Genomic DNA, 23,763 nt, shown 5'->3' on the forward strand with positions numbered 1-23,763 from the left:
TCTCATACATGTAGTCTGGCTCTGTACCAAGATAAATACTTGGCAACTAAAATAACTTCAGCTGTATCTCCAGCTTATCAACAGCCTCCTTCGACTCTGACCTTCCTTTCAGATCCACAGACTTGGAGTACCCTTTGAAAGCAAGTGTTCCTTTGCATCTCGCATTACTACACTCAAAACCCACACGTTAATATCTCAACACACCGCTGAATCCCTCATATAAGCATTTGTCACATAGCACCTTGAGTATTACAAGTCTCTCTTCTATGTCTTGAAAAAAAATCACCTAACTTCTGTTTCCAGAACCTTATATCTACACTGAATCACCCCAAAACACTTTCATTCTCACCCTAAAAGACGCTTGTTTCCAATTCAGAGTTGTTCTCCTCATTCTCAAAGTCCTTCATGGCTACACCCAACCTATTTCCATTGTCTTAGTCTTATTTTAGCCTTTTGCTGCCATTGCTTGCCAGTTCTGATCACCAAGAACTCCTCTATTCTCCTCTGTCCTATGTTGGGGGCGGATCCTTGGTGGCAGCCGTAGAATCTATCCAGAGAGTTTGCCAACTTCCTTCATCTTTCCTACTCAACTTAAAAATGCAACTCAATCTCTACATCATCTTTTCTGCTTTTGACTACAAAGATGTCACCTGATTCCTCAAAGTGGCATGCTGCTCTCCAACTCCTTTAGTTACTTAACAGAACTGAAAATGGGCAGGAATGATCTTCCATTGCATAACAGGTTTCTAAGGAAAGCATTTTGCTAAAATTTAATAGTCCAGCCATTATTAAATATATTGGCTGCCAATCCTGATAGTTTATATGATACTGTAAGTATGCTTTCTTTTTCTCCTTCTATAAGTGCTGGGCTAGTCATTCAAGTAGGCACCTTTTCATTACTGTCCCTTTTCAAATCAGTCTCTTGTTAATTCATTTATTCAAACTCTAGTTTCTTTATGTTTCTGCACTCTGGATCTTCTTGAAGAATGAATTAGTGCTCTTCTAATGTGAATTTATAAAGCAAAGCCATTCCTCTTTACATCCTCTATTCCATTGCCTACAGTTCATGAGTGTAAAACTGAATTTAAGATGGTGTTTTGCCATTAAAAGGAAAGATGGTTTTGAGCCACAAAGTTTATATCCGGATTTCAAGCCCTCTCCACTCCCCCAAAATAGAAAGTTGTTCAAATCTGGGTTTTGGTTCAGCCACAAAATAGCTGTTACAAGATGAAACCAGGCTCTTTAATACAGTTCCTTGTCAAACATGGACAGGTCCAAAGTCTTTATGGTTATGATTCTTGAATATAATAGTATAGATGTCAGTTGCCCCTCTTGTGAATTTTACAATGGGTTTTTTTTGCTAGTGTTTATATATATATTTTACTATTCCATTTGCTTTATTTATTAATTTCTTTTGTATTTTTAAAACTTAGAAATGCAGTGGAACTAAATGAAGTAAATTCGAGTGCTCTTTAAATTTGATCTCTTTCTCATTATCTTTAGGCACACAAACACACAGGGCTAGATTGTAGTTTGCACACAGCCTTGTGTAGGAGGTGTGATGGAATTGGAGCTGCTCTGTAATAATTTATGAAGACCTTAAGTTGACCTGGCTATTAGGACATCTACCGTATGAAAATATTGGTTTAGTTTAATGGGGAAGTGGGGACTGTAAGGAAAACAACAACCCCCAAGTGTTTACCAAAGAGTGGCTTATCTTGAGTCGTTAAGAGACAATGTCCAAACTCTTATGTTTGAAGATTCTACCTCCTGAATCTAGCCATTTGTCCACAGAGGAGTGTAATAGGAACGTGACAGGTTCTTACAAGCTTTCGTAACTATGACACAAGACACGTACCACTTGCTCTACCTATATTACCGACCTCTTTCCCCTTTTGTATCATCCTGAGTGTTTCTTTCCTGGTCATCTCATTTCAGTTTCTTATTTTATTTACTGCTTATGTTCTTTTCTTCCTGTGTGATATTTTGCTCTTTTATCTCCACCTACCAACATTATCCCTTTTACGTATCTCTCTTTACAGATTGCATTAACTTCTCTCTGCCTTCCACTTTATTCCAGATCAATGTGCTTGGCTAATATAGTGATGAGCCGGAAATAAGACTAAACAGAACAGAATAGAAAACTCTTCAGTGCCATTCCCTGCCTACTTCCCCACTTTATCTCATTTCAAAAGAATTCTTTGAAAATCAATGTGAAAGGCGCCTGGCTGCTCTTTCTGGAGAGTGAGGTGTCTTATTTATCCATACATCAGGTACATCAAAAACATAAATTCCACCCTGCCCAACCCCTAGATCAGAGGATAGTTCCTTTCCATGTCTAATCAGTCTTGACTTCTCGATCAAGGCTGCCAAGAAGGGTGTAAAAGTGGTTACCACTATAGATGACAGGTTTGTGATACAGACACTTGTTTGCTAGTAACTGGACTACTATCAGTTCATTTCACAGTGATCACCAAACAGCCATCAGGAATGACTTAGGCCCTGATCCTGCAACAGTTACAGACTTGACGCTTGTGAGTAGTCCTAAAGATGTCAATGGAACTACGCATGTGAGTAAGTTTAGCAAATGAAAAAATGTTTGCAGAATTGAGGCTTTGAAGGTGAATGCCAAGATTTACAAAAGCGACTAGGGAGTCTGAGTGCTTGAATTTTTGGGTGCTCAGTTTGAGATTCTTCAAAACGCTCCTGATTTTCAGACGGTGCTGAGAACCTGCCTTATGGAAAGCCTTTAAACTGTCTCAAGTTGGGCGCCCAAAAACAGAGGCACGACAAAGCATCAGTGACTTTTGAAAACCTTGGTCAAAGTACTCTATAGACGCAGGCCAGTTTCTCCATTCAGAGTGCCTGAAACAAGTAGCACACTTTATATGCAGACAACAATCCTAGAGGGGCTATGTAATGGTTCTAAATGCAAAACTGACCACACCATTCACGATTATACATTAGACCAGGTTAAGACAAAGGCTCAGTTTCCCCCATTCTACTCCAAAAATCAAGTTATTGGTACAGTGCGATATATAAGCAGAATTTTTCATGATTCTGTGGTGTTTCATAGGATGCACAGCATTCTATTCTCACTGAAATGCTGTGGCAACAGAGGAAGGGTATGGTTCAGTATTAGCAGTAGGAATAGAACAGTAAGACTTTTATTAGCTGCATTAAGTATTTCATTATTAAAAGATATGCCAAGCAGGTAACTGACTGTCTCAGGAAATATAATTATCAAGGGAAGCCAAAAGAAACCGAGAAAGGCAGAAAGTCACAAATTTGCAGTTGTGTCAGCTTTACCTGGCATTTGCTGCTAAACACGTCATCTCTGTGCTTAGTCCTAATGTTCAGGCAGCTATTCATTATGTCTTTCAATTAATTTGAGGTCAGAATATTCTAGAAGACCTTTCCTTCAAATTGCATTACTAGCAAAGCCATTAGGGCTTCACCTCTTTCAGCTATGCCCTTTCACTGTTCCCGAGGTCCCTTTTTAAATATCTTAGACCCACCACTGCTTGTAAGTCTGTGATTGACATTTAATAGCACCATGGTACTGCAACTAAAGTGGAAGAGGTGATCACCAGCTGTTTCTTTATTTCATTTGTGTTTACTCTTTCAAGCCATTTACTTTTATATGATTTCCCTTTGGAGAGTGCACCTTGAGAGCGCTGATGGCAGAAATCCTTTTTGTTCACTATATATGGTGAGTTTGTAGGACAGAGAAAGCTACATTCTTTGCCTAAATTGACATCTTAGTAAGTGTCTGACAGTCTGATCCAACCTGCTACTTCTATTCAAAGGTCAACAGAAAAAAGACTCTTTTTGTACCTGCCAAGACCAGAATCCAGAATTCTGTGTCCCCCATACAATACTAACACCACATAACACAGAGCAGGGAGCAACGTTCCTTGCATGACTTTGGGCGTTACTGATATCATTAACTGTTATAGGAGATTCACAGAACTAACTCTCTGAACCCAAGTCTTACCAAGTAAGAAAGAGCCAAACCCTGTCAGCAGAAGTTTCGCCTGAGTAAGGATTTTAGGGTGGGGTCCCAATGAGGAGATCATTTCAACTCATGTTTTAAAATGCACTGATCTGGTGACTTTGTAAATGTGTTTCAAAGGCATTTAGCTGCTTAAATATCTTAAAAAATCTGGCCCTAAGTGCCACTTAGGTCCCATTCAATACACCATGATGAACACTTGAGTGGTGCATAATTTTAAGCAGGATCTGTGGATGGGGGTGTATTTTACTCTCTGTGAAATTATACTGGCATTGAGGGTCTTGGAAAACTAATTTAAAAGTTGGATGCTAGGGTAGTCAGGGAACAAGAACCTTAATTCAGCCTGGGCAGGTACTTCTGTTGGATGAACTTGGATGTTCACCTAATCAGGGAATAGAAACAATTTATCTAACCAATCGCATCCAAATCAATACAATTGATACAGCCAGTATCAGCACTCAAGCAAGCAAATATCTGAAGTGCCAAATTAACAATTACACACTAATCGAGATCACTGGGAAACAGCACTTACAACTATTTCTGCTGGGCCTTTCCAAGAAAGGAGAGACTGTCTCAAAGTTTCAAATGATTTGATCTGGATTTGCAAGATGTCATTCTAGTATCTTTAGCCAGTGTGATCCAATATAGAGAAAAAATATATTTAATAATTTTGACTAATTAATAAACTTGAGGAAATCACAGCTGCTCACAGATATTCTGTGGCCAGACTAAGAAGCCAAACTGGCCAGAGAAAATATTCAATGTGAATTATTCACTTAGTTCTAGTAAGGTCTGAATGAAGCAGAGGACGGCCTTCAAGATTTGGACTATACCCTGGTACCAACTTGCTGTCAATGATTATTTTAGATTTATTTATTTTCAGAAAGGATTTCAGTTCAACTTTAAGCAAGACATGACAGTTTTTGCTTAATTTAATCTCAGAAGTACCTGTTGTTTATTCTGTAACAAAAGAAACACTGCCCTCACAGAAACAATTCAACCCTAAAAAATTAATTCATTTTCACATATTCGCAACCAAAATGATTTCAAGTGCATTATGCTATGGCAAGAGGCTTCAATGAAATCCTAACCCCCTTTTTGGGCCTTATCCATAGCCTAGCTAAGTCAGTGCAAAGACCCCCATTTACTTCAAGAGGCTTTGGATCATGACCTTACACCCTGGATTGAAATCTTTTAATCGGTTTGTATATTCCCCTAGTTTACTTTTAGTTTGTCACAGCGTCGGCAGGTTACAAAGCAGAGTTGGAGGGCAAAGAGAACAGTTTACAAACACATCGCCTGCTGATGCTCCCACTGCAGCACATTCAAGTATTTAAACACATTCGTGCCACATTTCTCTGCGGCATCTGAATGCAAAAAGATGGGGGCCTGTTTCAAGGAAGTAGAGAGCACATTACATTGCTGGGTAACCATGACAATGAGACAGCAGGATCAGGAAATGTTTGCATAAACAGCATCCAGTCACATAACCTCTGCATAAAACACCCTTCTAGTTAAATAATATGCCAGAAGGTTAAGAAGGGCTCTTCCTTAGCGCAGCATAATAAATAAAATGCCTCATCTTTAGTGTGAGACTTGTGGAGGTATTTTATGTCTTTTAAATAAGCATCCATGAAATCACTTGCACCCTGCACAGATCTATTTGTGAATAGGAATTAATAGTGTGGCATTTAGTCATTCAGCAAATACCTGGCAGCAGATCATCAGATGGTATAAACTTGTCACAGCTCCATTGAAGTCTATGACAATTTTTACCACCTGAGAATCTGCCCTCTGATGATTAGTCTGTCTACGAATTCAAGGTAGCAGGAAATCATTTACACGCTATAATACATGTCATTACTATTACAAAGGAGCTATAGAATGTCGTACAGTTACTTGGCACTTTACAAAACATAGATGAGACATGACCTCTGCTCCAAAAGCCTTACAAAAATCTATTTCTATTAAGCTAGTTTAAAAAGCTTGTTTCCCTGCCATTTTAGTCCAACAGCTCACAGTGCAGCAGTCTCTGGGTCATACTGTGTGTTTAAGGCATTGGTCTGTATAGGGGGCAGTGAGGACTTGCACTAACCCAGTGGGAACTTTGGGGTGCACAATTCCTTTGTTAATTTCCTGGTGCACAGCTGGAGCACACCAGTTGCCCATTCTATAGGACTGTACAGACTGCTTCATTGCTCATAGTGTTCAACCAGTGCAGAGTGGGCCTGTGGCCCTTCTTCTTGTTCCAATTTATGTTTCCAGGGACACACAAGGGGGAAGTCTCTGTATGCAGTGACAGCAGTTGCTCATGGCCCTTCTTCAGTGTATGAGTTAGTCAGAAAACCTCCTTCCCACCTTTTCTCTCTCCATCTACTCAGTACCTGCCCAAAGACAATGGAGCCCTATATTTTCCATACCGAGATGGTGGGTCTTTACAAATCAGTCTATTTTGACTTTCCTCTCCCTGCTACCCAACAGCTTCTATTAAATGTGTCTCCTGTTTTGTCAGCTATGCATGTTATACCCAATGTGATTAAAATGCTAAACTGATTAATCTCTTTATATATGTCACTTGGGGTAGATCTGTGGAATGGGCATCCAGTGGGGGAAAGGCTCTCAGAAGCCAACACATTGTAGAGCCATAGACCAAGTGGCTGTCAATACCTACCACATGGGGGGCCAACAGCCAAGGTGAAAAGAGGTGGCAGGTACTAGGGTACAAGAAGAGTAGGCCACTGCATCACTTGATTCCCAGACCATCCTTTCTGCAGCCTCTGCTTTTGAATTTGGTGAGTTACCATGCTACACATTATGGGACGTGGTCTGGGATGTTCACAGCATAATGGCCAATGAGAGGCCAGCAAGCACCCTGCATATAAGGCAGAACCAGCACCAGGCTGGGCCCTGGGTGACCCAATCAAAGTAGAAGGGGGACTGTGCATCACCAAAGCCCAGGAGAAACTACTAACGTGGTGAAATGGCACTAGTGGGATACTGCACTAAGCTGAGGAGGATACATGAAGTTTCTGTCTTACTAAACGTGGTACTCAGAGGTGAACAGCAAAAGGAACCTTGAGAGGAGGTTTCTGTAAGAGAGACCCAGATGAGAAGACACTTAGGGTGGGAGCTGATATTTTTCAGAGCAGAGGGAGAGTAAAATGTTGGTGAATCTGGGTCCTGACTACACTCAGCATGGCTCTGAACTCACTCTCTATGCACCACAGACATCGACATTATTCTTATTCCACAATGGGAATGCACAATGAATATTTGTAAGGGCATAAGATTGCATAATAATAGAAGTCATGGATGGAAAAGATTTTTCATACTATCCAGTCCATCCCCCAGGCGCCAATGCAGATCTTTTCTTACCGTACATTATTTAATGTTGCATTCAGTCTAATTGTGTTTATCCCATGTACCAGGGCTTTCACCACTTCTCTTGAGAGTATTCCACATTATTATGTATCTCCCACTTAGAAGTTATTCCTAATATTTGGTCTAAATTTTCCTTTTCTTTATTTCAGTCTTTACTTTTGGATTAACTCTACCGAATCACCTGAAATAATTTGTCACTTTTCTTAGCTTCCACATCCAGCCATATGATTCTGAAGGCCCACAACCCTTACTGAGCTGTTGCTTAGCCAAGCTATACACATTTAGGCCTTGTAATCTTTTTTAAATAAATCAGTCCTTCCAGCTCCAGATAATTTTTCTTGCTCTTTTCTGATCTTATTGTGGAATAAAAATCTATCAATCTGCAATTTACCATCTTAAAAATAACAACAAAACATTAGCTAATTCTTTAACACTAAAAAAAACCATGTTCATAAATCCAAAATAAAAAAAACCCACATAAGAGAAGGCGGAGTAGTGATGCAGAAATCCACCCACATCCCTATTAAGTCATGAAATATATCTTAAAAAGGAATGAGCTATTGGACTACTCATAATGCATTCTTGTTTGCAATCTAAAAGGTTCACTATAGCAGAAAACCTAGCTTGTTTCTCCCCTATTTTGTTTTAGAAATGCGATAAAAATCCAATTGCACACTGCACTGACAAGAGAACAGAACAGAAAGGATGTGATTTTCAGAGGTACGCAGGACTCACAATTCCAGCTGATGCCAGTGGGAGCTGTGGATGTGCAGTGCCTTGGAAAAATCAGTCCATCCCATTACTTGTATCTTACTTCTATTTAGAGCTGCATTGGAATCCACTTCCTAACCTTTTGTGAAGGGGCAGGAACAGGGCTCAGAATTCAAACCCCAATCCAGATCTGAATTCTGCGATTTGGGCCCATTTCTGCTTTTATGATACAGTTATGAAATATGAGGAGATATTTTGCATTTGTGACTAGAGTGCAGAACAGTTAGTGAAGTTTAAAGTGGTTTGTTGGCTGACTTTTGTGACTATCATGCATGCGTACACACACAGACACACACATGCTCCCTAAAAATACTTACCTTTTTCTTTTATATGCATACTTGTGTCTTTTTTATATTAAACATTTAATAGACATATATAATATTAAAAAAACAAAAAAAACAAGACAACATTTTGGGACAAGGACATGGTTTTTTCATTATGTGAACATACAGTGGCTGCACAATGAGGTCTTGGATCTTTGATTGAGGCTTCTAGGCAATACAAAACATTTATAGATTTCATCATTTTTAAGGTGGGAAGGGACCATTAAATTACCCAGTCTGACCTCAGCAATTAACAATAATAAATAAGGAGACTTGCACTGGCTTTAAATAAGATACCAGTATTCTAAAGTTTCAAATAACGTGTGCTTTAACAAGAAATCTGTTAAAGGACTGACTAGCGATGAACCAAATTTGGCTACTTCCTAACTAGTGATGAGTGAATCTCAAAGGGTTCACAGTTTGGGTGAATACTCAAAAGTTCAGATGCTTCTCTGAAGCCTACTCAAACTTATCCAAACTTCTTTAATCTCAGCAACTATATTCTATCAGACTGTATAAATACCATAAGATAGAGATGCAAAAGCAGGCTGGAAACCTTATGAGAACATGCAGTCTTGTGCGATTTCTGGCACTGCTTCTTCTGCTTATGGCTGGACATAGCACATGAAAATGCTCACTCCTGGGACTTCGACCCCTCATGCTGCAAACCCAGATGCACTCTCTCTCTCTCGCTCTCTCTCATACATTTTCTTTCCAAACATTTCAGAACCTTAAAGACTAATTTACATTTAGAGCTGGCTGGAAAACATGAATTTTGTTTCACGAAAATTTTTGGAGTATCAAAATTTATTTTTGTTCTTCATTGGTACAAAACTGATACCTTTCAAAACGTCTCACAACAAAACAAAAACAAACTCATGAGAGAAACAGCTATAGACTAGACTAGCCAATGGCCTAGCAGTTAGGCCACTCATATGTGACCTGGGAGAACCCAAGTTCAAGTCCCTGCTCTGAATCAGGCAGAGCTCCAAGCTACTAGACTCTAAGTCAGGCTCTCTCCTTTCCCTCCTGTTGGAGCAGTTCCATTTTGTATAAATAGGTAAACATTCATTGGGCCAGAGAGAAGGAGACTGATTCTACAGCCAGGTGGTTAGGATGTGGGAGACCTAGGTGAGTGCCCCATTTAGTGCTCTGTTGGCTATTCTGGGGTCGGCCTCTCTTGCTTTCATTTGAACCAGAAATTCCATTCTGGACAGCTGAAACTGGTACGTTTCCATGAAGTTTGGGTTTTGATGAATTGGCATATTCCGACAAAAAAAGTTTTGTCAATGAATTCCCAACCAGGTCTAATCACAAGCTAACTCTAGGAATAGGAGACAGTTTGAAGGAGGCCCTGTAGTTGCTTACTTATCCCTAGTTGAAGCAATGGAGCACTGAGAAACCTTTCAAGATGGCTAGTTTGCTACTTATACCTCTACTTTGCTCCCTCAACAGATACTGTTGTATTTTTTCCTTCAATATTTGGAAATACCCTCTCAAAATAACGTTTCTATGAAAAACCTCATTTGTGGATGCTATGATGTTTGTTGTATTGTAGTCCACGAAAGCTTATGCTCTAATAAATTTGTTAGTCTCTAAGGTGCCACAAGTCCTCCTGTTCTTCTTTTTGCGGATACAGACTAACACGGCTGCTACTCTGAAACCTTTCGTTGTACCTGGAGATACTGTCCCACTAGGGACAGGATGTGATAGTTGTGTGGTCCCTGCAGATACTTTAAAAGGGTCTTACCATATATATGTACTTACTGCAGATTCATGGCATATTAAACTGCACGTTTGAGAAATACTTGGCCCAATCAACCCTCTTTGGCAAGAGCACTGAACTCAAGAAGAGTCAAACAAAAAGAGGAAAGGAGAAAACTTGTGTGTATGTCTTTGAAAGACTTTCTTTCTTTGAGGGGTGCATCATTCTTGTGACTTAGCCACTGTAAACCCCAGTAGAAAGAATCCTCAACCCCTGAAAATGCCAGGGGGAAAAAATCAAATCAAAATATCCCACTGCTGCAGAAACTCAACAACTGAAAATTTTAGTTCACCCTTTTAAGGTTCTCTCTACTAGCAAGAGGATCCTAGAAGGCAGCAGTGTCATTACCTCTGAAGGAGGCAGTTGGGACAGAGGAAATGTTCTCTTTCACATGCTGAAGCTATAAATCCTAAAATGCAGTTCTGATTTACTTCTGTATAGGGTTGCCTGTGGTTAACTACAAAAGCAGCCCAATTGGCTCATTTTAAAGAAGCTGATCCTGTGTCCACTTAAGTTAATGACAAAGCTCCCATTAACTTCACTGATGCAGGATCAAGCCCTAAATGGCTGCAATATACTACATTAGACAAACATTCAACCTGGTTAAATCAAAGGTAAAACATTTACTTTACTGTTTTAAAATGAAGAACATTTTTCTAAAGCTCCCAGAATGGTTAAAAATGACTTGAAGGATCTTTTTAACCATAAAAGTGAATTCCCAGTAGCTGTTTATTTAAAAAATATAAAAAAATCTGCAACACCATAAATAACACAGATTGTCTTTCTTACATGTTCTCCCCATAAAAATACTGTGAAACAGTTCAGATCTCTTACCTTAGGCTTGAGAATCAATTGGATATTTCATTTTGTTTATCATGCAAATTATAGAGTTGATTATTATATAAATATTATTTCATTTTAGCCCAGTGGGACAACCTCAAATTGGAAGCCAGCTAAATTTAGAATTCATTTTATTTTACATGATGTAGTTTCAAGTAATAAACATTATGATCAAGTGTAGGTGTATGTTACAGTATTAAAATGTCTCCTTTTTCAGAACTCCGTGGAATCACTGTTACTGAACCTCTATGGCTTGAGCTATGCTGCCTGCAAAAATGAACATTTATTTTTATGTGGTTTGAACTGAAATGACTGATTTTTGATGTGTGCTCACCCTTAACTATTAACATTGTGTGCAATGGCAGTTTAAATGTTTTATTTTCCAATAAACATGCAAATGGACTGTTATTTCAGTAAATACTAACAGGATCATGCCCAAGCAGTGGGAGTTTTCAAGTTGGAGCAAGGGGAAACCACACGTTTTATGTTTATTTTTGTGGGTTTTACTATTTTAAGTAACATCAAGGTCTGGATTGGAGATTTTCTGACATTCCTAGTTGCTTCTAAGAAAAAAATAATCTAAACAGCTACTCGGTGAGGTAGGTCAATTTATGCTAAATCACTGAGTGACAACAAAATACTCTTTGTGACACCATTATAGGCAGTGTCCTACTATATATCCATCACCAAGTGTCCGGCGGTTGAGTTAAAAAGAAATACGTATTGAAGTGGAAAAATGGTTTAGGTAGGCCCTGATCTTGCAAAAACGTATGCAACTCTACTCATGTGAGTAGTCCCATTGAGTGGGATTAAGCACATTTGTGTTTGCAGTATCAGGGATTAAAGCTGTAAATCCCTGTCTCCTTAACTTAAAACAAATGTTGATAGAAATATCAGATGTTACTCCCCCTCCCCCCATGTTTTAATTACACTCATTAGGGACCAAATCTGAAGATCTTGCTATGATTCTATGAAATTAAACTCCCACTGGAGCAGTGAAAGCTGAGTAAGGCCTACAGTATTGGCCTTATATAAATATATTGATATAATGTAATTTTGTCTTGTAATTGGCTAATTAATTGTTTTTGGCAGGAAGTGAGCAGTGAGACAGTCTGTTAATTTGCTTCTTAGTGTGGTGCAATACTCTGAAGCTATCACTTGGCCTTGATTATTGATTCTAAATCCTTCTCCCTTATTTTGCCTTTGGAAGGGATAATGTATTGATTGTTTGTGTGGGTAAATACTCTGACCAAGGTTTTCAAGTAATTAGCAATTCTGGGAGACTCAACTGGTGGACACATTAAAGGGGCCTGATTTTCAGAAAGTACCCACCCTCTGAAAATCAGGCTTTTTTGGGGTTTCTCAAGTTGCCTCCCCCAAATCACTGGTCAGATTTGAAAATCTTGGCCTCGGTGTCTAATTTCTTAAAAAAACAATGTCAAACAAACATAAAAATCATTAGAATGCACAATGCAAAATTACTCCAGAGGAAGGCGAAAACTAATAAATTCAAATACAATTACTACACCATTAATAGCCTTAATAGTGCACTGATTATATATCTGAATATTTACATCCAGTACTGATACTGCTGAAGGCAAATGATGCATTGCAAAGCAAACAGAAGCTGACCTTTGCATGTTTTCCCATCAGGCTGCAGGGTAAATCCAACTGGGCAACTGCAACGTACCCCTGTCGCCGTATCCTTGCAAGTACGATCACAGCCTCCATTATTGACAGCACATGTTTCTGCGGAATGAAAGAGAGAGCGAGAGAGAGTGTAACAAAACATTCTGGGGGCCATCCACTGTTCTGGGCAATATTAAAAAGTTATAAAAGCAATCGATGTTGAAACAAGCTAACTGAAGCAAAGCTCTTAAGATCATCCATGGCCCACGTACTTGCTGAATTGGATCGCATTTTCACAAGCAATTATTTCTATCCAAAAAATTCAGTCTATATTGATTATATTGGGTGAGTCCTTTTGAAATACCTTAGACAATAGGATGAATTATTTAAATATGAAAAGGTCAGCTTCAGAAACAAAAGAATGCAACTGCCTTTTAAAACAGAACCAGGGACTGAGTCTGTTTCATATCAGCTGGTCTCTAGCCATGGCTTTTCAAGGTTCATTAAAAAGAGGTCTCATGGTCTAATGAACTTTAAAAAGCAATAGAAAGCAAGGCATAGTGCTGGACTTGGAATTGAGAATTTAAAATCCTTAGTTAAGAAAGAGTTAATGGAAAATGAACTACATACATCACTTTGACAAGAATCTACATGCCCAATCTGTTCTTACTGAACTACAAGCAAAAGGCATCTGGGTTTTGTCCACTTAAAGCTTTTTGCAAATTGAAAGGAGTTTGGAGTGGGTGGGAGGGCATAATTGAGGTCACTGAACCCATTCCAAGCTGTGTCATTGAAATTTCCCAGTGCTTGTAGTATGTAGAATGGTGGCTGGGCAAACACAGGCAAAAGAAAGCTACAATACTTTTTAGCTTTTACAATAGCTGGCTATGTACCGCTCCATAACAAAAATCTTCAACTTCATCACACACACACAAAAATGCCCACAGCTATTATATATATAATGGCAGCTGGCATTTTTTAGTTTTATTTTTTGGTAATGAAGTTGAAGGATTTTTTGTGTGGAGTGGTACCTATGTGTGTGTGTGTGTGTGTGTATACACACAAACCACAAGTATTATTGAAATAGATAAAAGGCAAGAGAAATTATTGTCTTTCCTTTGAGTCACAGAATAGAGTGGATGTAAGGATGTCAGTTTTATTTGTTGGTCTGAATGGTATATTTATTTGATAGGTATTTATGGCAGACAGAAGTAACCAACCAACAACCATATGTAGCTGGCTACTCTGTCTGCAATTACTTTGAGACCGCAAGGGAAATATTTCACAGTCTTTTACACAATTTATTTTTCAGTTTCTCCAGTTCAGATGAAACTTAAAATAATAAGCTTGACATTGTGTATCTCGGTCCTCTTCGTCCTGGCCTTCCCCAGAGAGGCTTTGTCAAAGCGTGCTCAGATTTATTGACTGACTTCTATTGCCACCTATTTGGAGTTTGTGTTACAACTGTACTTTGCAGACAGGGTCTGGCAACAGAAAAGTGGACATGCTCATGCTGAATCTCCTTAGTATATTATGTTGCTCAAAATAATTTACACAAAATATAAAGCACTTTATCTTTCAATTGACAAGCATTCAAAGCTGTTCTTCTGATGGAACCAGCTGCTGCTTCCCCTGGGAAGATCCTTCATTGGCTCTCTGGAAGACCATCACTGCTTCAGATCAGAAAAATTTCATTTAACTCCTTTTCACTGGCACAAACCTATATATCAGTTTTGGAATGTGCTACTGGCATTTATGTGCATTATGAAACCAGCGACAGGGAGACAGGGAGGTATGCATTAATAGCATGGCACAATTTATAAAATTACTATATATAAATATACACACACATGTATATGTGTGTGTATATATGTGTGTGTAATGTGCCAACATTAATACTGCCATGTATGGAAACATCTGTAATTGCTAGCAAGAGCACATTTGATGAACAGACCAATATATCTTTAACAGAAAACTTCCAACAGACGAGGCTGATTCTGTAATCTCTTATTCACAAGTGCAATTTTCACTCTCAAGTAGTCAATAATTCAAAGAAACTTCTCGCACGAGTAAAGATTACTCATGTGAGTAAGGACTTGCAGGATCAGGACTTGTCTTGTTTAAGCCATGTACTTTCCAATTATCATTTTCCTGTTTGGCTGGGGGAATCCTTTTATAGGTTTAAATGTTGGTATTTTTATATATATTTCAGAGGGCCGAAATATCAAGTAACTTTAATTCTCAGGATGAGGGGAAAAATCAGGTCATTAAAAAAACTTTTTCACCTAAGATCATTTCTAGGGAGCCCCAGCAGTTTAAAAAGTAGAATGATTTGTCAGGGCAAATAGTTAAGGTTAAAAAGCATGAAAAGGTGTTAAAGACATACGTTTGGCATGGCACTGCAGTGAGTTGTAAATCTTATGTTAACAGATTAACTATGGCGTATGGAGAGCCCTTTATTGCAGTTCATCAACAACAGATGAGCATTACTTAAGCAGCAATATTTCTGCTTTCTGGATGACATCCAGTGAAAATGAATAGACACAACAAACTTTTTTCTCCCCTCTGGCATGGATGACTGGATCTATAGGGTAAGGGGCAGTCACTGAACAAGAGTTATTTCGATGTATAAATAGAAGGGATCATGCAAGCTTTTCTTACATTCACAGAGATTTAGTAAAAGGAAGCAAAAAGAACAATGCCCTTCAACATCTCTTAAAGCAGAGCTGACTGTGCCTTTAATAAATGACAAATTTTAATAGGATGAAGACTCGGTAAAAACAGAGAGACTGACAATACTTAGAGTAACTGGGGTACTGGGAGCTGTAATGATGAGACTCCTTAAAAAAGATGGCAGGAGAAAAAAATTAGTTAAGGAGAATGTGAAAAGCAGGGTGGTGGAGTGGTGCATTAAACGCTATATGGAATAGAAATGTGTAGGAATGCATACAACATTTAAACCTGACAGCACCAGCAACATACCTGTTCTGTTCCAAACACCTTCACACTTTAGATCTGAAATCCAACTTCAGATCGGGATCGAAATAAGAGGCAGAACCAAACCCTTGATTCAAAGCCACCAAATTTCTTAAGGGGGGGGGAGGGGGAAGATGGGTGGAGATGCGGAGGTGTGAGATGGAGAGGGTTAGGCTGGGGATTCCAAAATCTGGATCAGAATTTTACACCTTGAATCCTTCTGGAGTTTTGTATATTGGATGGCACTGATCATACCAGCCTTTAGTGTCTGTGCATGACAACCTCAGCACAGACATTACCCTCAACATTTGCTAGGGTTTCAAACTTGATTTGCTCATGTTATGCTGATGTGTCTTCTGTTCTACTATGGGGGTGAGGGTGGGAGCCTCACACCCATTTTAGTGAGAATGCAAAGGAAACACCAAAAGCAAACAGTGTTTGGGTAGTCTGCCCCTCGAGAAAATGTAATGCAAACAGTTAGGACATTTCTCTTTGGATGAAGGTAATACTTATTTGGTGAATGTGTAATATTTTCCAGTGAATTTAAAGCTATGCTTGCAGTCCTATATAAATCCTTTATTGAGTTCCCCAGGTAAAACCCAGATAGAACTAGTACTCCAGGGAGACTAGCATACAGGGTAATATGAGGGAGTTTATGTATATAAAGAGCTATGGGGCAAATTGTGTGTTCCTTACTCAGGATAATCTCCTACTGCTTAAGGAAAGGATCTCAGATATTGGCTCACTGGGATCCTTAGATAGAAGGCACTCTAAAAATACAAATTATTATACATATTATATGTCTAGTCCCTATTAAAAAACATTGTTGTTAGTGGAATAGCACCTCACCTCCAGTTATGTTAAGGAATATACATGGGTCCTGTATATCAAGATGTTGTCCTAAAAAGAACAAAGCCGATGAATGATATTGAAAGTTCCATAGTAGCCCATCAGCAGTCCTCAAGATATTATTCGAGGTGTCCCATGTGTATCAGATCAATTCTTTCAATTTAATGAATGCCTTTTCAGTGTCTGAGAGATGCCTACCCTTTTAGATTGAAAGAGAGGTCCCTTATGTCCAAAACCGGAAGCTCTTGAGCTAAACAAGAATCTCCAGGATGTGGCAATAGAGTTGTGAAACTTTTAAAAGGAAAACCGACACCAAACGAGGCTCAGTTGGGCGTTGGGTTTTGTTAAAAGCCTGAGCCTCTGAGCACATTCACCATGGTTTGGGAACCTTCCAGAGAATTTAGTTTTAAGTAAAGGCCTAAACTAAAACCTTGAAGTTCAGCCTCTTGCACCCTTGCATGTAACCCAACCCTGTATTCAAATTCAATTTTTGAAAGTGGCTCCTTATTTTATGAGCCCATTCAAGATCTGAATGTCTCAAAATTTGGTGTGTTCAAAACCTGGATCCAATTTTTGTGGCCTGGTATCTCTACAATCAAGGTAATTGGAACTGATTTTATGTTTTTTGTTGACAATCAGGCAAAACTTGGAATTTTTGGCTATTTACTTTGGCAGTTTGGATCCATTTGAACTGAAACTCGGCAAAAAAATTAGGAACTGTTAACCCATATAAATCTAAATTGTGTAAGAAGGTACAGATGTACTCTATAGAGACCAAAGCTTCCAAGTTTAATTTTATTTTCTATTACTTCCTTCTCATGAGTAGGGGAAAAGCTCCATCAAACATGTCGGTAGGTAACATGTTAAGTTTAAACAGCACACTTTAAGTCCACAGGGCATCCTAGTCAACTTTCTATTCAAAGACTGTCAAGATAAAACTCAGATTTACAGTAGGAAGCACTAATTTTCCAAAGATTGGAGCATGGGAATGGAGACCTAGTTTCTTTCCCAGCTTTGCAACTGACTGGCTATGTGACCGTGGGAAAATCACTTGAAGTAGAGGTTATATGGAAACTTTCTGTGCCTCAGTTTCCCTTATATAAAATGGAAACCTTACTTCTCATCATTGTGAAAGAGAGGTGAACTCAAGCCAACACAAAATGTTTTTATGGAATTATGAAAAATTAATGTAAACTGATGGTTTGAATTTAAAATTTCTGCTGTAAACCCAGTTACTACATCCTCCAGCTTATATGTCCCCCACCTCAATCCAACAGCCAAGCCACTTGGAATACTGTACAGTTTAATAAATATAAACTAAAAGATAATTTAAACAATATTTTTAAATGATTGTATTAATTTTAAACAGATAAAAAGTTAAAGATCCAGTTCAAACGGGGGAAAAGGGAATGAAGTAGAAAGGTAACAAAGGGATCATTGATGAGCTGTCAGAAAAATCCCAAACAAAAAAAGTAATTTTGAAAAAAATAAATAAATTAGAAAGTATGGGGAGAAGAATAGAGGCAGATTTCGAAGAGGAGTGAGCTCCACCATACACACAATAAAGGTGTGATCTGATACCTCCTACTAGAGGGCTGTATCAGAGGGTAGATAACTGTCAGGAAGACCCTCACGGAGAAGGTGTTGAATATAGTCTGGACTTCTACTGTTCAGGTTTAAAAAAAATTAGTGAGTTTACAGTCAATCTGCCATTGTATAGGCAGCCTGTGTAAATAATGCTGGGTAGATGTAGTATACTCATACTCTGCAAACTTGTAAAGTGGTGTGCAGCTGTATTTTGAACACGATACAAGATACAGAGAAGTGTTGTGGGAAGCTGTGGAAGGAGTGAATGATTGTAATTGCATCTGGTGTCCAAGAGGGCATATTCTGCTGTTGTGAAGTCATCAGGGTCTATTATTTATGTAAGAATTTCAGAAACTGAAAATCTCCACTTTCTTAACATGACCAACCTCTAGCTGTCTACCAGTGCATGAATTCTCTTCAAGAGCAGGGAGTCAAAGCAAGAGTGAGCCTCCTCACACCAGCAACTTCTACACAGCAGCAAGACTTTTCCCTCCAGGATTTAGGACAAGAGAGCTCCGATACACCCACCGAATGCTATTATCCAAACATTCCTTCAGAACAGAGGCTGAATATGCAAAGTCCACTGAGCAGGACAAGCTGCGTATCATTCGCATACTGATCTGATGATATTGAACATGGTGTTTAGAAATTGTCTCACAAAGAGGTCTCATATAAGATGAGCAACATGAAAGGAAAGAACACATCTTTGAGGGAGGCTGAATGTCAGATAACTTATTGCTGACACACAATTGTCTGTCACCTCTGATTATCTTCAAAGTATGACTGGAAAGACTGGCAGGCAGTTCTAGATACACCAGCAATGTTCCATAATAGCTAGTGCAACAATCCAGGGCTCATATTAAAAAACCAAATAGCCAGTTCAAACTAAAACCAGAAGAGATCATGATCTTTATGAAGACAGTCTCAAATGAAAATGAAGGCTGGGGCCTACTCAGGATATCATGTCCAAATAGGCTTGGAACTGAACAGCTGTTGCCTTCTTAGTCACTTTCCTCAAAAAAGGAATATTAGTGATTACAGGACTAGTCAATAACCACCCAATATGGAGAGGTGATATTTTGAAGAATAGAAAAACTTCTGCCTAGTTAAGGATGGTCAGCATCCGCTCTGACAAAGAGAGGCACTGCTAATAACTAATTATACCCCAGCCATACTCGTTGGTTTAAGCATCCATGCTAAGGAAAGATCAGAACCACAGGGGATGGGTCTCACAGAACCTAAAAAAATCACGGACATCCTCATCAGAAACCAAGTTAACTGACAGCCATGGGAGCCAATCCATTGGGAATTTGTGGCTCTACAATCAAAAGACCTTTACACTTCCAAGGCCCAGTATACAGTATTATGAAACAGAGTAGCTTCCCTTTAAAAGCCTACTTTTCAAAACATAAAGCACAGGGAGTGGCATTTTCAAAGGTGCCTAAGGAAGTTAGGAACCCAGCTTGCATTGTAAATTAATGAGAGTTGGATGCCTAGCTCTCTTAGGCACTTTTGAAAATCCCATCCAGAGAGGATGAATAACTTGTCCAAAATCATAGAGCAAATGAGTGATTGAGCTAGGAATAGACCCCAGAAGACCCTTTCCAACCACTAGGACACACTTATTGTCCATCCAAATACTAAACAGGTTAGAAGGTTAACTTCTAAAGACCACAAGACTTAACACACTGGGCCAAGTTCATCCCTCTTACAGCTGAAATGAGTTCATTTTGAGTCACCATGGTACATGGTGCATTCTAATTTGTAGCGATTTTTCATATTTTTAGAGATGAGTCAGGACTGAGATCCCACAGGAAACCCAGGACAACTTGCTTTACCTGTGAGCTATCTAGACAAGTTCATCACTGGTGTAAATGCACTGATGTCAGTCGAATTACATTAAGGATGAATTTGGAGCCTTGATTTTATAGGAACCATATTGCAATATTCTGTGAAGAACAACCTATAGGTGGTTATGTTCAAGACATAGTCATCACAGATGCAGCCAATTTGTGCTGTCACTTTTCAGGGTATAATCACATATTAAAAATGGATTGTGATAGTGCAATGAAGAGCAGCTAAAAGAAGCTGGAACAAAGAAGGGAATAATTAAGGACTATGTCCAGTTGGGAATGGGATTGATGTGAAACAGATTTGTTTTCATTAGTTCAATGCATCAGCTAAAAAAAAGATGAAGTAAATTAAAGGCTTTGAAAATACAGCAGAATTATCAGAAGAAAATCCCTCTCTACCTATTGACCTTTACAACTTGTGTCATGGAAAGAACTTTCAAGCTGGAGACCAACCATTCCATTCACGTGTCTTTAAAAAAAAAAAATCCCAATTTGCCTCCAAATAAACAGCCCTTAATACACTCAAAGTGCTCCCAATGTAGATAAAATCTGATGGTAGTGGTTGGTTGTTGTAATACACAGATATCATTAGTGATTTTACATCACTGAGAGAGGGATTTTCTAGAGTGTGTGTAGCCCTCAAAGTCTTTCTGAGCCTGTGAGGGCAGCACTGTGTGTGTGTGTGTGTATTATATATAAGACTAAAACTCTAATGGTAGAGGATTATCATTTTCCATTATGCTGATGAAAGGATGAGTTCCCAAAGCTCTTATTACAACTTTGTAAGTGGTTTCTTACAGTGAAAGGAGGGATCTTTGCAGCAATGTGTGTACATTACGGGAGTAGTTCTGGGTATGACTACAATTTTGCAAAGTGATACTTGAGGAGTGCTGAGTGCTATGTGATTGATTAGCTTTCCCTGGAACTGCTTTTGTTGTCTAAAGATATCACCTGAAACAAACAATATAAAACTCAGATCCTCATAATGCAAAAGATACAGCAAATGCCATGTCAGCTATAATTGGTGTCTGCTTTTTAGGGAAATAGCCTAATATTTTGCTTGAAGGAGAGAAAAATCAACCCTTATGGAAAAGGATGAATACCTACAGGGTTTGTGTAGAAAATAAGTGGGTTATCATAGAAATTATTCTTAAAAACCAACATAATTTAATAGAGAATGTCATTTCTATAGAACTCTTGAACCAATGTTTAGAATTCTTTAGCACAGCAATATTTCACTGTTAAATTCTGCACTGTAATTGGAAATATGTATATATATGTACACATTCTACACACATATACACACATTCTACAGTTTTTTAGAGTAGTTCCTATACAATGTCATTGAGAATCTGATTCTGCTCCCATTGAGATCAGTAGCAAATCAATAAATTAGGTGTAGACTCAGGCTCTTGATTTCTGTAGAACCCAGTAGGTTTCATCCTTATGACATGAGTCCAACAGAGGTATTGGTAGGAACATCTGAGCTGGTGGGCATGGGAGGCAGCCTCCCTAGCCATTTCCTGTAGAGAAGACCTGACACTGCAGGGAAAAGGGGCAGACCACCACTTCAATGAAACAACCTGCTCCAGGGGTGAGACGGGGGGAATGTGTAGCTCAACAGGATCTGCTGCCACAAGTAAGAAGAACCCTTACTAAAAGGGTATAAACTGTTTTGAGGTTAGGGCAGGTTGTTCTTTCAATCAGAATTGGTTCAGCCATCCCTAATTATAATATATGCCAAAGACTGATGGTCAATTCATTTACAGACCATGTAACTTTTCTTTCCAAAAGACAATTTGTTACACAACTTTTTTTTTTTTTTTTTTTTTTTTTAAAGATTATATGAAAGTCCCAAATGTAATAGGCTCCTGTGGGGCTTGTTGCTGTCCAAGGACACTGATCAGGGTTGTGCCTCATTCTGAGGCAGAAAAGGAATGGAAGAGGAGAACTTAAGGGAATGGGGAGTCCCTTAGAAGAAGATCTTTTCCTTAAATACTCCAAACTGATTTTGATTTTGAATGGTCAAACTGTATAGGTGTGTGTGTGTGCGCGCGTGCACACACATACAGGGCACCATACTGAGTTTTGAACCAGAGGAGAGATCAGCGTAGCTGAGAGGGAGAGGCAATAGTGGATCTAAACCAGTTTTCCTCACCTAGATCCTAAGGCTGGCCAAGGGCCACAATGACCTTAGTGCAAGTTAGAGCAGCCTAACAAGCAGCCTCTAACTTGAGCCAGCTTGGAAGGCCCAAAGGCCATGACCCCAACAGGATCCAGTGGTGCTGGAATGATTTTTATAGTGGGGGTGCTGAAGGTGGAAATCATGTATTTGGGTTGTTATTATTTCAAGCCAGGGGGTGCGGCAGCACCCCTAGTTTCAGCACCTATGACAGGATCACCAGAATGCAGTGCCCTCTGGCCTTGCACCAACACATATCCTACACCCGGAGGGCCAAGAGGAGCTAACATAGAGCCAGTTTTATGCCAGCCTAAGGATTCCTTCATGGAGAAGAAATTCTCAGCTGCTCATTTAGAGCCACTTTAAGGTCCCTTAATGAGCACTGCGTCATCAGTTGCCATTGCATGGGCCAGTATCTGGCTAATAATGTCCTGAGCCCAATCCTGTCTCACACTATAATCTGTACAAGATTTGTACAATACAGCTGGCAGAGTACAATAATTTCTGGTCAGAGTGATAGTCTTAAATTCAGTTGTCTATCAGAGCAAAGGTTCACATGTACAACCTGCATACCAGTCCTAGTCATAGAAAAACGAGCATTCACTCTTAATCCAACTGTCTATACGTTAGCTTGTGTAAAACACAGACCAACATTAGTGTGCTTGTGAGACAAATTATTCCCAAATGAGTGAAGATTAAAGCCACATCTGAAAGGAAACTAAATGCATGTGCAATTTATACAGAAGTACTAAAAGGCATTTTAAAGTTTGCAGAGAGCATTTGTTGTCCTAATGCTGCCTCCCCCTTTCTTGCCGTTTTTCTTTACTTTCTGCCTTGATTCTCAGTAGATTTATGACAGACAGAGCTGACTTAGGAGAAACCAGTAGGCAGGCCTGCATTTGTGGGCAGAGAAAGGAATATGTGAGTGGGTAACATTTGAAATTAGGAATTTGTTTTTTTTAGGACTTAAAGTGGAACGTCAAGGGGTTAAAGGTTTTGTGTGTATGTACAGACACACACACACACATTTTATGAGGATATGAAAAATAATGGACAGCATTTTTTTTGACACAACATGCACCAAATCCTCTCAAATTGGCTAATCTTAAAAATTCACAATTAATCTGTGTTAACCAAGGGTTATCAAAGTAAAATTGTGTGGTACTAATGTAACTGTTGAGAAGAACTACAAGATGACAACTAGAAACGGAATTTATATGATGTAGAAGGCTAATACTTGGAATCAAATAATAGTTAAGGTTACAAGTGAGAAGAAGTCTGGTGGTTTTATCTTAATTCTTATTTATACTCTCATAAGGTTCAGCCAATGAACAGTCTCTCCACAGGAAAGAATGATAGTTGTGATGAACTGAGTTATAGTGGGAGAGGCTGGCAGAGTACCTACCCTGTAGTGTGCCTTGCTCAGCTACTTGTCCCTCATTTTCAAGAGTACTAAAATTAATTCTTAAAATTACAGACAGAAGGAGGAAAAAGGCTGTCTCAAGCCTTCTTATTAAGGGGCAGAATACTAATTAAGACCGACACATAATGTGAAGTCAAAGTGGCTACAACTTTTAGTGACAACAAATACA

General features: G+C 39.0%; 1 protein-coding gene across 8 annotated transcripts in view; it reads right to left on the minus strand.

The window, feature by feature from the left end:
• SCUBE1 (signal peptide, CUB domain and EGF like domain containing 1) overlaps positions 1 to 23,763 on the minus strand; it is a 307,537-nt gene that overhangs the window by 97,337 nt on the left and 186,437 nt on the right. For 6 of the 8 annotated variants that reach the window (XM_005296703.4, XM_008165966.4, XM_042848272.2 and 3 more), the window contains one exon: positions 12,728 to 12,844. The exons of the other annotated variants lie outside the window; for them this stretch is intronic. In XM_005296703.4, the coding sequence (XP_005296760.2) occupies positions 12,728 to 12,844 (117 nt within the window). The remainder of the gene's footprint in view (positions 1 to 12,727; positions 12,845 to 23,763) is intronic. 8 annotated transcript variants of the gene reach the window in all.

The sequence above is a fragment of the Chrysemys picta genome, chromosome 1 (genome assembly GCF_011386835.1).
Source record: "Chrysemys picta bellii isolate R12L10 chromosome 1, ASM1138683v2, whole genome shotgun sequence".
NCBI lineage: Eukaryota > Metazoa > Chordata > Testudines > Emydidae > Chrysemys > Chrysemys picta.